General features: G+C 40.2%; 1 protein-coding gene and 1 long non-coding RNA gene across 3 annotated transcripts in view; both read right to left on the reverse strand.

Moving 5' to 3' along the window:
• The window catches only part of USP9X (ubiquitin specific peptidase 9 X-linked), a 104,561-nt gene that overhangs the window by 61,587 nt on the left and 28,557 nt on the right, over window positions 1-14,417 (reverse strand). For both annotated transcript variants that reach the window (XM_030477087.1, XM_030477086.1), the window contains exons 5-10: window positions 7,260-7,372; window positions 6,264-6,482; window positions 4,991-5,106; window positions 4,482-4,733; window positions 4,269-4,407; window positions 1,932-2,084 (exon numbers count right to left, since the gene is read on the reverse strand). In XM_030477087.1, coding sequence (XP_030332947.1) covers window positions 1,932-2,084; window positions 4,269-4,407; window positions 4,482-4,733; window positions 4,991-5,106; window positions 6,264-6,482; window positions 7,260-7,372 — 992 coding nt within the window. The remainder of the gene's footprint in view (window positions 1-1,931; window positions 2,085-4,268; window positions 4,408-4,481; window positions 4,734-4,990; window positions 5,107-6,263; window positions 6,483-7,259; window positions 7,373-14,417) is intronic.
• LOC115604206 lies at window positions 11,309-14,417 on the reverse strand. Its single transcript, XR_003990152.1, has 3 exons — window positions 13,054-14,417; window positions 12,994-12,995; window positions 11,309-11,326 (listed from the first exon to the last, which is right to left on the reverse strand). It is a non-coding gene; the product is annotated as an uncharacterized LOC115604206 (long non-coding RNA).

Below are 14,417 nucleotides of genomic sequence, written 5' to 3' on the forward strand. Positions count from 1 at the left end.
TCTCTATTTTCAGGCATGCTGTTTTCAGGTTGGCCAAAGCCGCAGTGAAACCATCTTAAGACTTACTGAATTCAACTTTCACACAAAAAATTAAAAAAATACAGGGTAAAACTACAGCAGATGCAGTGTGGCAACTACCTAACTGAAAGCATAAGAAGGGAGCAGAGTAAGCTGGGTATCTGAGGGCACAGGAGATTTATTCCTCAATTTTTGTTTGCAACTGTTGGGGTAGACTATCCCTACCTTTAAAGGTTGCACCACTTGTTCACACTTTTCTTGGAAGGGTAAAAATTTTGGCTTAAACTAGTTTATCCACATGTCCCGTTTCCAGGGATTCCTATTACTAGGAGTAATATAATTGCTTGGAAGACTTTTTTCCCCCCACATTTCAAGATCTTTTTTTCTCGCTTCCTTATAAAAGGTGAGGCTCTAATATTAATATAGTAATACAAGCCTACTAACAGCAAACTAACTTCTCAAAGTCTTTTTTATCTGCTCAGACTTCGTACAGTCTGGAAAGGTTTACAGACCACAAGCTGAAAAATAACAGTATGATCGCAGATCTTAATTCAAGTAATCTGTGCATTGCTCTGTTACATGTAATTTTCTAAACAGGACTTAGAACCAATGAGAAAATAAAGGCTTTCTTGAGTTTCAGCCTGTGCAGTTACTATCATGCCGGAATTGAAGACTAGAGATTATGATCTTAGTCGAAATACCGGAGATCTCAAGTCAACCTTCCACTACACCACCTGTAGTCTGAAGTGTTTTAAATGCAACCTGAAAACAGCATGCCTGAAAGTAAGAACACCTGGCTAAGTCCACTTAAGACAAACTGTTAGTTTCAGAACAACATGAACACACATAAGCTAGGGATATAATACTACCCAAATCCTATATTAGCCCTTGTCATGGTACAACCCCAGCTGGCAATTAAGCAGCACACAGCTGCTCACTCACTCTCTACCCCAAAGTGGGATGGGAGAGAAAATCAGAATGTTACAAATGAGAGAACTCATGGGTTGAGATGGAGAGTTTAACAGGTAAATCATCTGCTCTGCCTACACAGAACCATATAAGCTACTGTGAATAAATTTAACTCTATCCCTGCCAAAACCAGTATATGGTGTATCTTGGAAACCACATTTAGTCTTCCCACATTTGAAAGACTGGACTGAGGGCTTACTTTTACAATTAAGTTAGACTTTCACTACCCATTACTGATGAACAAGGATATATGTACTTACACTTGTTTCTGCCCTAAAATGACCTTTTATTTCCTGTCCATTAATTAATAATGATTGTGTCTCTTCAGCTGCCCATTATGTGTGCTAAAATCATGCAGCCCACAGCTAGAAGCCCAGCTTCACCAATCATTTAAGTAAACAAGCCAGTATTGCAAAATGTATAATTAAGGGGGAAAAAAAAAAAAAATAATCATTACAACACTACGGAAAGAATTTGCTGTTAAAAAACTTCTAGAACAGTCATTATTATCAGCCTTATGAGCAGCGCTCTGCCCAGGAAAAATGTATACAACTGTGGTGAACTCTGAGATTTGCAACACATATTCTAATGCACTTTGACACATTAAGTCATCATGTATCATGTTCCTTCATAATCTAGACTTTGTTCAACATTGAGGGTTCCTTAGTATTTAAAAAGGATCATCTTTGCCCCATGTTTTGAACTGCTCCTTTAATGCAGTTCATACACTACATACGTACATGTGTAGTTGACCCCTTCTAATGAAGACATTTGAGAAGACAATTTGGAGATCCAGGACCCCCCAAAAAATACATCATTTGATTTCAAATTTTTGTTTAGTTTTATCTAACACCAAGCAAAAGAAGCACAAGTCATTTTCTCAATACATGACATACAACAAGATCCCTCCTGCACAGCAGCAGAGAAGCAGTTGAATCCTTTACCTGTGCAGCCCAAATGTTGTCAAGATCCTGCAAAGTGAGGGCTTTCTCTTTGATGACAAAACGGAGAATTTTCTCTAACTTCTCTACATATTGAGGTTGATGAAGACTATCTCTCAACACAATTGATAAAATATTATTCTGCTGGATCCATTCCTGAATATAAAAAGAAAGTAGTGCCATCTCAAATTACAGAAGCACTGTCACTGCTATTTAAGCTAAAAAGCAAACTGTCAACCTGTTACAGATTTTATATCCAATATTCTAATTGAGAGAAGTGAGGAAGATGCAGCATAAGAGGAAGGTATTTATTTCATTTATATTTCACCTCAAAAAAAACCCAGCACTTTAAATAATCCCATATGCTAGTCATTTTTATATCTTAATGGGAAGTATTTTTTCAGGCATACTAAAATCATGAACTGAAAGCACAAAAATGTTCAAACAACTTCAAACTTAAAAAGCCAGTGGAAAGAACATTTAACTCTCCTATTCAAAGAATAAAACAATTTTCTCTTCCAGTTCGCAATCATTAAGTATCAAACCAAAATTGTTTAAGTCACTTCTAGCTTTACTGGTACGCCTACAGCATATCACATAAAAAGGGCATAAGCAAGGACTGAAATACAAAAGGGTTAGATTATCCAAGTACTGCTACTTACAGGGTTTTTTTAAAAAATGCTTCCAACTAATTAGAGGCACATATTCAAGCCATAATTAACTAGATGCAATTTCTTCAGTGGTGTCATTGACACAGTCTATTAGTGTCATGTATTTTTTTTTATTCCAACCGAGGCAAAGCAGTGTGTGCTTTGAGCAGTAAAAAAGAAAAGCAAACGTGCACAGTATCATACCTTCCAACAATGTCCTTGATTACAGACTTGCAATATTCCAGCTAGTCTCATGAAATACTTAAATCTAAAAGTTCTCATTTAAGAAGAGAGGTCTTGTCTGAGATGGCAAATTATAGGGAGTATGTAAAAAAAGAGACCTATTTCCTCCTATTGCTTCAAAAAGTCAAACTGCAGTTACTCTCTTTTGTCAGCGATCCTTTTGCAGATTGCAAACCTCACATCAGGTAGCCAGTCACAAAGATGGGACAGAATAGTGCAAAAATCACTTAACACAATTAAAATTCACAAAGATGAAAAATGTCCATTCTTTAACTTCATAAATGCTCCCTTTAATAGCTCCCTACATATGCACTCAAGCATGCAGCAGTATCACAGAATCATGAGAGCTGGAAAGGACCTCAAGATCACCTAGTTCCCACTCCCCTGCCATGGGCAGGGACACCTCACACTAGACCAGGTTGCCCAATGCTCTGTCCAACCTGGCCTTGAACACCGCCAGGGATGGAGCATCCACAACCTCCCTGGGCAACCCATTCCAGTGCTTCACCACCCTCACAGTAAAGAACTTCTTCCTTATATCTAACCTGAACTTCCCTTGTGTAAGTTTAAACCCATTTCCCCTTCTCCTGTCACTGCAGTCCCTGACGAAGAGTCCCTCCCCAGCATCCTTGCAGGCCCCCTTCAGATACTGGAAGGCTGCTACAAGGTCTCCACGCAGCTTCTCTTCTCCAGGCTGAAGAGCCCCAACTCTCTCAGCCTGTCTTCATACGGGAGGTGCTCCAGCTCCCTTATCATCCTCGTGGCCCTCCTCTGGACTTGCTCCAACAGCTCCATGTCCTCCTTACGTTGAGGAAACCAGAACTGTATGAAAGACTACAAGTGGGGGACTCACAAGAGCAGAGTAGAGGGCTAAAATCACTATTTAAAGTATGTAAATATTAAATAAAATAAAAATGCGGTAACTAGAACTTTCTGTACCAAAGAATCCATCTTTTTAAATGTGAAAAACAGAGTAGTCACTTAAGAACTCTACTAAGAAAACATTACTTGAAGCACAAACCCTAGACTACATCCTTATTTAAATGAACATTTTGGTATTTAGGTGCAGTGGCACTAAAGTTTCAAATGAATCACACCTGTTTTATCTAGGTTTGGTGGTGTTTTAGGGATTTTTTGAGGGGCGAGGTGGGAGAGAACACTCTACAAAACCCCAGCTATTCAAGGATTCCTTTTTAAAGAATCATTTCAGCAGAACTGAAAATAATTCTGAACTGCAGCTTTGAAACAAATACAACCTTTTTTTTTTCCCCACAGAAAGACTATTATTAAAATGACTTATTACCATGACATGATACCTACTGTTTATAACACTAGATATGAAAATAGCAGTGCGTGCAAGATGCGTAATATATAACAACTCCTACAATTAAAGTAATAAGGAGGAAGAAAATGTAGTCAATGCATTTCAGTGAAGAGGAGAACTTACTGCCATTCTTTCAGCTGTAAGCCATTCTTCCTCTTCAGGATTACCATGCCGATGAGTATAATATGACACACTGGATATTACCTTGTTAACTTCATTTAGTGCATTCATTTTACCATTGAAAGAAGAAATTTGTAACAACCTGTAAGAGAAATTAAATGTAAGAAGTGTGAAAAAACATGTCAGCAGTAGCATATCCCATTAGGCGTATCTTACCTAAGTATCATTTTTAACCTAAATATTTCTAAGTTTTTTACAGTTTCTTCTTGTCCAGGTACTCTTGAAGCTAAGTTCTTTAGAGATTTGATTATCATTGACAGAGCATCATTTTTGGCTTCATTCTTTGCTTCTTTTTTCAGTTCATCATCTGTTAAATTTTCTAAAAATTGTGGAACCATTTCTATAATTGGAAGGAAGTATTTCTTCACTGTATGTAATGTTAGAAATTCGTAACATTGTCCAAATGGCCTAAAAAGAAAGAAAAAAAGGGATCAAAGTGCCATAACCAGTAGTTGTGTAATACTATGATAGTAAGCAGCAATTAATTCAAGAATCTCAAGTCTATTTACAAGCACATGAAACACTGAAGGTAAACGTGCTAAAACTAATTAAGAGATGGAGTGAGGGGAATTGCCTCAAGAGAAGACTAAGCTTTGCACTCACATATTTTATATTTAGTCCAACTTTTCCAAATATTTAAATTATTAAGAAAAAAAAAACCTTACTTGATGAGAGCTGCAATTATCTGAACATTCAATGCTGATCCACTCATGAAGCGATCATGCAAGATCTGAAATCCATTTAATGTGCCGAACTTGTTGATAAGATCTACTAGCCAACCCTGCAATATAATAAACAGTTATTTTCTGACATCCACAAATTACCACCCAGAAATACTTTCAAGTACCTGTTAGTAACAAAGTTTGCTTTAAAATAAGTCTTTACACAATTAACTGTTAGAACGTAACAGAACTGACAGTGGGCTTGCTTTTATAGTCTAAATATTCAGTTTTAAAGAAATGCTTAGAAATAAGCAACAAGATCTTTCCTGTTATGTCAAAGAACAGATGCTGTATATTAGTTATTCAGAGAAATTTATCAAGTATATAGAAATAAAAATGATTATACTTCAGGTTCAGCTTTGGCTGCTAAGTTACTACAGAAAACATGATGATTCTGGGTTTGTTTTTTTTCCAGGTCCTGCATGTGATAATGTTGTATATAAAAGCAGTGAGAATGCAGAACATTCTTCTAAACACAGTTAGTAATGTAAGGAAGTCCAAGGACACTGGAGTTCCTTATCTTTGCTTCTCACATATCGATAGCTAGCAGTTCTACTAAAAAGAAGGAGGAGAAAAAAAAAAAAAAAAAAAAAGATAGATAGCAACAATAATATAATTCACATAGGTCCTGAAGTTGTACCAATGCCATTTAGGCACAATTCTGAAAAATTCAGGCCCAAGAACCAGAACAGATTACTAATATGCACTGCTAGTTCAAAAAACCCAAACCAAATAAACCCCACCAAATCAAAGACAAAATAACTCAAACCCCCAAACCACACTGACAGTAACATCCCATGCCCAATTAAAAACATTTCTCCCATCACTGGGAACTATAAGAAAGAGGAGAGAAAATTCCTACTTTAGCACATAATCTCCTCCTCAAAATATGTCACCTACAAAATCACGTTGAGTGAGAAGGTAAATCCATCAACTGGCAAATACAAGCAAGCCAATTAGCACAGTAGGAACAGCATTCCAATAGAGTTGTGCCAGCTTACCACAGAAACACATGACAGTTTGATGGTGGACCAAAGACTGAATGGGTTAGAAGGAGAAATGCACATTAAATCATTATTGGTTAAGAGTCAAAAGCAGCAGAACGTCTTAGTGATATCATGAAGGGGTTTTTCCCCTCCCCTAAAAACACTTCTCTATAGTTACTGTGTAATTAGCTAACGCTGCATAAAACATAGGTCTGAAAATGGTCTCACACCTTTGGTGATCGTGGGTCAGGAGGACGGGCATAAAGTTCATCTTCAGCGAGCTGGACTCCTGCAGGAACTGTTTCTGAGGGACGAGTACCATTGTATAGATGGAATTTGCAGTGAGGATTTAAGGCCATGGCAAGAAGCTCAAGAAGGGGAAACCAATCCTGGGACAGCTTGGCCACACATAGTTCCACTAGTCGATGAGTGTTGTTAATAATACATCTCTATTAAGAAAAAAACAACAACCAAGAATGTGGTGACTGTACAATGAGTATGAACTAGAAACTCTGAACCATTTGTACTCAGTGTGCAGAGCTGCTTAAGAGTTTTTACAGCACTGTATTTTAATTTGTACTTCTCCCAATAAAGACTTTAAACAAGCTTTAAGCAATCTGTTTTCAGCAAAAACTAAATTTATGAAAAAGACAGAAATATTTTTGGTGGAGACACTCGTGAATCACCACTGAACTATTAACTTTTCCTTCTTTCACCTATTTCTCTCCAGATACTGATTTTCTTATGAAGAACTTTACAGTTTCTCACTTGGCACTTGACTAGCTGTCCAACAGTTAGTTTTTGTAATCAAGCAGCTGCTACAAACATTCAGAAGTTATCAGACTGCTAAAAGCTTTTATTAAAAAACAAGTTTTCATGTCGTAGCACGCACATAAAAATAAGCAGGTCTCTAGACATCTGGCCAAAGACAGCCTGCCTAACAAGAGCTGCACTACTGAACATACAAAGTTCTGGTCCTCCCCAGACCATCTCTGATGTTTTATTTCCTTCCAAAAACACCAGAGACAATAAGGTGAAACAACGATAGAAGGATGACTCCCCTACCACCCACCCAGAGCCATGTGTGCAAGAGTTCTCCCAGTTCTCTGCTGAGATGAGTTTCAAAAATGAGATTCAGTCCCTGCAGCCTCCTCATAGTCACAAAAGCAGTCTCCTTCCTCATTTAACTTACTACACTTCTCAGGAACACAACTTCAGAAACTCACATGGATCTCAAACTTCCAGCCACTCACTGCCTCATCTGTAAGGATTTTTGTGAAAGATATTGTCAACCCATCTCGAAAAAATCGCTGGCATGCTTCACTTTTGACATCAAGGCCTATATTAAAATAGAAAAAAGAAAAACAAACTATTAGATACGCAATTTCATTAGTTGGTACATGAACTTTTAAACATTGCAGTGATGTGGTGTGCTGGCTTCGGCTGGGATACAGTTAATTTTCCCCACAGTAGCTGGTATGAGGCCATGTTTTGGATTTGTGCTGGAAACAGCGTTGATAACACAGGGATGTTTTTGTTATTGCTGAGCAGTGCTTACACAGAGCCAAGGTCTTTTCTGCTCCTCACAACACCCCACCAGCGAGCAGGTTGGGGGTGTGCAAGGAGTTGCGAGGGGACACAGCTGGGACAAACTGTGTTTGTCCAACTGACCAAACAGGTATCCCATAACATATGGAGTCATGCTCAGCATATAAAGCTGGGGGAAGAAAAAAGGGGAGGGGTGTTTAAAGTGATGGCATTTATCTTCCCAACTAACCATTATGTGCGATAGAGCCCTGCTTCCCTGGAGATGGCTGAATACTTGCCTGCCCATGGGATGAGGTGAATGAATTCCTTGTTCTGCTTTGCTTGTGTGTGTAGCTTTTGCTTTACCTTTTTGTCTTTATCTCAACTCACAAGTTTTCTCACTTTTACCCTTCCAATTCTCTCCCCCATCCCACTGGAGGAGTGGCTCTGTGGTGCTTAGTTTCTAGCTGGGGTCAAACAACATTTGGACTTCAAAGGTTTGGTGTTTACAGTTTCAGAATAATTTTAAAAAGAGAAGCCTTGGATGAAGACAAACTTAATGTACTCTTGAATGGACAAAAACCTGAAGGATTAATGTTCTAGTAAAGCCACCTCCTTGCACTCCTTTAGATAATTTTAAAATTATTTTTAAAACGTGATATGGTTGAGAGAGAAGTTGGAGAAATGAATTATGCAGTGAGAAAAAAAGTGAACAGGAAAAGAAAAGATGATGTGCAACATAAAGTATACAGGAGCTCCAATGAGCGTGAATAAAGAACAGAGGGCCACTTCATTTCTGTACCTGTGCTTAAAAGTGGTCACTTTGCCAGATAATACACTCCACATGGTTTAACCCTGCCTCAAGAGCAGAAACATTCTGGGTCCATAAAACTTGTCAGTCCAGATACAAATGTTTATGAACAAACACTGATGCATCTGAGGAGTATTCAACAGTATATGGTTGTAACACCAAGGCCCCGTGCAAAATCACCCAGCTCCTCTTCTCCATGCCTTTGGATTACACAGCTTCATAGCTGCAACCCCAGAGCTGAGCTGGCTCCACACTCGTAACAGCGCTGTGCCAGTGATGCTCCCCCCACCCAAGACCTGGAGCCTCAGTAAGGGCAATGCAGAAACCTTATGGTGGGTTGGTAAGGGCTAGCTCACACCCTGTAGAACTGACAGTGACTTGGAGCCAATACGCTCTGAGGCAACCTCCACTTGCCCATGGGCATAGTGGCTACACACGGCCCTCTCAGATTCTGGCAGGCTTTCAATAACTCTTATTCATCAAATCATCAGGAGTGTAATAGTCCTTCTACATCAACACACTGCACTGACCCTACTGTAGTTAGTTTCACTGCATTGATTCTAGCCCAAATACCTGGCTAAGGAACTTTGGAACATGAGGACGAATATGGTGTCCTTGCTTTAGGCAGATGGCAAAACCCAACCATTTCAAGCAAATGCAGAAGATACCATTTCAGTAAGGAACTCAAGAGTGGTCCCACAGAAACGCAGATGGATCATCCAGAGAGAGATGGTCTTTAAAGGATACTGGAAACAATTCCCATTATTGGGCTGCCTAACTTTTAGAAGCACATGTGCTCATACACGCAAAATTTTCCTTTTTTTTGTTTTTTTGTTTTTTTTTTTTAAGCTTCTAGGGCCTGCCTCTTTCCTGCTCTGTAAGCCTTTGTAATTCATCAAAAATAAACACTCAGGATCAAGGTTGATCAACAGTTTGGGTTGGAAGGGACCTTAAAGATCATTTAGCTCCAACCCCCCCTGCCACAGGCAGGGACACCTTCCACTAGAGCAGGTTGCTCCAAGCCCCATCTGACCTGGCCTTGAACACTGCCAGGAATGGGGCAGACACAGCTTCTCTGGGCACCCTGTGCCAGCCAGTGTCTCACCACCCTCACAGTGAAGAACTTCCTCCTAACAGCTAATCTAGACCTACTCTCTTTCAGTTTAAAGCCATTCCCCCTTGTCCTGTCACTACATGCCCTTGTAAAAAGTCCCTCTCCAGACTTCTTATAGGCCCCCTTTAGGTACTGGGAGACCTCCCTGGAGCCTTCTCTTTTCCAGGCTCAACAAGACCAAGCTTCTCAGCCTGTGTTCACAGGAGAGGCGCTTCAGCCCTCAGAGCATCTTTGTGGCCCTCCTCTAGACTCGCTTAAGCAGGTCCATGTCCTTCTTGCGATGGGCGCCCAAGAGCTGAACACAGTACTCCAAGCGAGGTCTCACGAGAGCAGAGTAGAGGGGCAGGATCACCTCCCTCGACCTGCTGGTCACGCTTCTTTTGACGCAGCCCAGGATATGGTTGGCTTTCTGGGCTGCGAGCACACACTGAAGCCGGCTCATGTTCAGTTTCTCATCAACCAACACCTCCAAGTCCTTCTCCGCAGGGCTGCTCTCAAACCATCCTTTGCACAGCCTGTAGTTGTGGTTGGTATTGTTGCACAGTGAAATCTCATTTCAGTTTAAATAAGCTACAAATAGTAAACGTTGCCTTGCACCTTGCTTGCGTGTATGTCACACTGGAAAGTTTCAGCAGCATGTTAAAAACAGAATGAAAACATTAGAAGCAACAATATCCATAATAAAGGTGGAGCAACGCAGAGCTGTTGAGGGAATTTTGAAAGAAAGAGCGGAGAATATTCTTGCCTATAAAACAAACAGCTTTTTTTTTTAACTTTTAAATTTATAGCATCCAACTCACTACAGCATTTCTCTCTGAAGCAAATCTCATTACTCAAAATGATTCATAAGTATTGTAGAATTATTGTGAATATAAACATCGGTCTTGCTATTAAACACTATTTTTCAAGTAGGTTTTCTTCTATTAGCAAGTAACTCCAGACTATGATTTGATACTCTCATGACTTGCTTAATGAAGAATAATACATCTATGCCTACACATAAAAAGATAATCTTCCATAAATAAAGGCATCTGCCAGGAATAATGCAAGTCACAGTCTAGACAAGATTCATACTACTCTGTCAAATTTGCTCCCTGCACTTCAATGTGGTAATGACAACATTTAATTCTGATGAGTACTTTCAATTCAGTTATGTCCCTTTCGATTTCAGTTGCTGAAAAGATTTATAGAAGATGCAAATACCACTTATTTTATAGACAGGGTCACAAAGATAGCAGCTACCCGAAAGTCACTCCAGAATGCTGATAGCCATTGGCAATGGGAAAAATAAAAGCTATTTAAAAATCCCAAACACTCGAAAACTGTGCTTGAGAAAAGCTTTTAGGTTTTGTTGCTTCATAATCCAGATGAGTTACAAACTGCAATATAAAAATTAAGTAATTCAACAGCTATTTTTCTATTTCTCCTTTAAATTCTTCCCTTTTGAAGCAGAACTCCTCAGATTAAGAAAAATGCCTATAGACAGGTAGCAAGGTGTCCAATTTTACATCCTACTGAGATAATGGAACATAAATTTTTTGATCTGTTAACAAGAGAATCATTTATATTACTTCTCTATACATAAACAACTCTGAAACAATGTCTGCCAAGTTTTGAGCTACCAAAACAGTGTCAGTTACCCAGTTGAGCGCCCTATCATTTTCCTTGAGCACTGAAAGTTATTTCAAGAAGAACCATCTTTTTAAATAGAAGATGGTTCCACTGTAGGAGAGTATCAGGTTCGAGACCATCTTAGGAACCTGAATGTGCACAAGTCCATGGGACCTGATGAAATCCATCTGCAGGTCCTGAAGGAGCTGGCAGATGAAGTTGCTAAGCCACTGACCATCATATTTGAAAAATCATGGCAGTCAGGTGAAGTTCCTGAGGACTGGAAAAAGGGAAATATAGCCGCCATTTTCAAGAAGGGGAAGGTGGAAGACCCGGGGAACTACAGACCAGTCAGTCTCACCTCTGTGCCTGGCAGGATCATGGAGCAGATTCTCCTGGAAAACATGCTAAGGCACGTGGAAAACAACAAGGTGACTGGCGACAGCCAACATGGCTTCACTAAGGGCAAATCATGACTGATCAATTTGGTGGCCTTCTATGATGGGGCTACAGAACTGATGGACAGGGGCAGAGCAGTTGACGTCATCTACCTGGACTTGTGCAAAGCATTTGGCACCGTCCCACACGACATCCTTGTCTCTAAACTGGAGAGACATCAATTTGATAGATGGACCACTTGGTGGATAAAGAATTGGCTGGATGGCTGCACGCAGAGAGTTGTGGTCAACAGCTCAATGTCCAGTTGGAAACCTGTAACGAGTGGTGTCCCTCAGGGGTCGGTGTTGGGACCAATCTTGTTCAACATCTTTGTTGGCGACACGGGCAGTGGGACTGAGTGTGCCCTCAGCAAGTTTGCTGACAACACCAGGCTGTGTGGTTCGGTTGATATGCTGGAGGGAAGGGATGCCATCCAGAGGGACCTGGACACACTTGAGAGGTGGGCTGATGCCAACCTCATGAAGTTCAACCAAGCCAAGTGCATGGTCCTACACCTGGGTCGGGGCAATCCCAGGCACAGCTACAGGTTGGGTGGAGAAAGAGATTCAGAGCAGCCCTGTGGAGAAGGACTTGGGGGTGTTGGTTGGTGAGAAACTGAACATGAGTCGGCTTCAGTGGGCGCTCGCAGCCCAGAAAGCCAACCGCATCCTGGGCTGCATCAAAAGGAGCATGACCAGCAGGTCGAAGGAGGTGATCCTGCCTCTCTACTCTGCTCTCATGAGACCTCACTTGGAATACTGTGTACAGTTCTGGTGTCCTCAACATAAGGAGGACATGGAGCTGTTGGAGCAAGTCCAGAGGAGGGCCACGAGGATGATCAGGGGGCTGGAGCACCTCCCGTATGAAGACAGGCTGAGAAAGTTGGGGCTGTTCAGCCTGGAGAAGAGAAGGCTGCGTGGAGACCTCATAGCAGCCTTCCAGGATCTGAAGGGGGCCTACAAGAATGCCAGAAGGCACCCTTCATCAGGGACTGCAGAGACAGAACAATGGGTTTAAACTTAAACAGGGGAAGTTCAGGTTAGATATAAGGAAGAAGTTCTTTATTGTGAGGGTGGTGAGGCACTGGAACAGGTTGCCCAAGGAATCTGTGAATGCTTCATCCCTGGCAGTGTTCAAGGCCAGGTTGGACAGAGCCTTGGGCAACATGCTGTGTGAGGCATCCCTGCCTGTGGCAGGGGGTTTGGAACTAGATGATCTTAAGGTCCTTTCCAACCCAAACCATTCTACAATTCTATGATCTTAGCCATCATGTAACTTCAAGTAGCAAGGAAAAAAATACTGTAGGATGTAACTGTAAAGGTAACACCTAACTGCTTTCTTTGTTTGCTCCTTAGCCAAAAATTGTTGCTTATATATACATACTGGAATTCATCTAGAGAGCAAGAGGAAGAATAAGTAAATAGCAATACACAAGCCCTTTTCAGAATTAAACATCAACAACTTAACAAAAATCAAAGTGCATAAAGCATACAAATAGATTTCAAGAGGAAAAAATGACTTTTTGTTTGGGAACTTTCAACTAAGTCTGATGCTTTGGAGAAGTACACTGATGTTCGAAGTAGCTGAAGATCTTGTTCTGTTCTTATTCCTTCATTCCATTGACAGTTTTTTGGGTTGTGTTTTTGTTTTGCCCTTTTTTTTTTTTTTTTAAGATGACTTAATAGCTGGCAGTACACACATCTCCTCTCTCACAAATCACATGCAGAGAATTTCTTTTTACTGCACTGTTCCAACAGTCCAGACACATAGATGGCTGCATTCTTCTTCCATAAGTTGACATTTCTTTTGCTCCTGAACAGATGCACTCACTTGCAAATTCTACAGTCACCTTAGGACTCCTGCCAGACCTAGCTTCATGCAAAGAAGCAAATTCCAAACACGACTACCAATAAATCAATTTTGGCAACATGATGTTATTATCCTATCCTGGATCACAAGGATGCACCCTAACTTTTTTTTCCTCCAGACAATGCTCCAAAGCAAAAAAGACTTACAGAAAACATTCAAGATAACCCAGAATATTATGACCACAATCAACTTTTTATTCTTAGAATTGCCTAAGAATAACCTTTATTAACATGAAACTGAAGTCGTCCTGATACAGCTATGCAAAAGTAAGGAACAGGTACTTTGTATGCCACTGTATTTACAACACAACTACCTGGTAAGTGTAGATACCCTATAAGAATGTTTTGATCTGACTTCTGCTAATACTGAAATACTAGGGCAACAAATACTGACTGCAACAGGAGACCAAAGCAACTTTTCAGGAGAACAGAACTTTCCGGAACACATGATAAACTTGTCAATCTGACTAGTTTAACAAACACATACACAATACTGATATGGAACTCTCCTACTCCCAAGCAAGTCAGACACAGCAAACAATATAGTAGAATTATTAGTCTAAGTCATGCTATTTAAAATTCTACCTTTTCTCTGATCTCAAAAGTATGTGTATGCAAAATTTGAACAAAAATTTATGGCAAGACATTTGGAAAACTAGATTAGCAACTTACTTTTAAAAACCTAGAATTCTTTGAGTTTTAGTATCTGTCATAAAGACCAAACCCACTAGGTCTGATATCAAAGAGAATACAGAAAACAGGTAGAACAGGAATGACAAGATTTTTATTGCTGTGAGCTTATTCAACTTCCCCACTCAAGCTAAGGCACCTGATTTCTAACTACATTGATGGCTTTCTAAAATTTCTGATCTGTGAAGGTTCTGCACACCACTCTGACACAATATTCAGGACCAGGGTTGTAACAAATAATTAAGAATTTTTAAGCCTCCTCCAGGGATTCAACAGAATAGGAAAAGACTTTACACACTGGCCCAATAATCAACAGTTGTCTTTT

This window comes from Strigops habroptila, chromosome 2, assembly GCF_004027225.2.
Source record: "Strigops habroptila isolate Jane chromosome 2, bStrHab1.2.pri, whole genome shotgun sequence".
In the NCBI taxonomy this organism is placed as follows: domain Eukaryota; kingdom Metazoa; phylum Chordata; class Aves; order Psittaciformes; family Psittacidae; genus Strigops; species Strigops habroptila.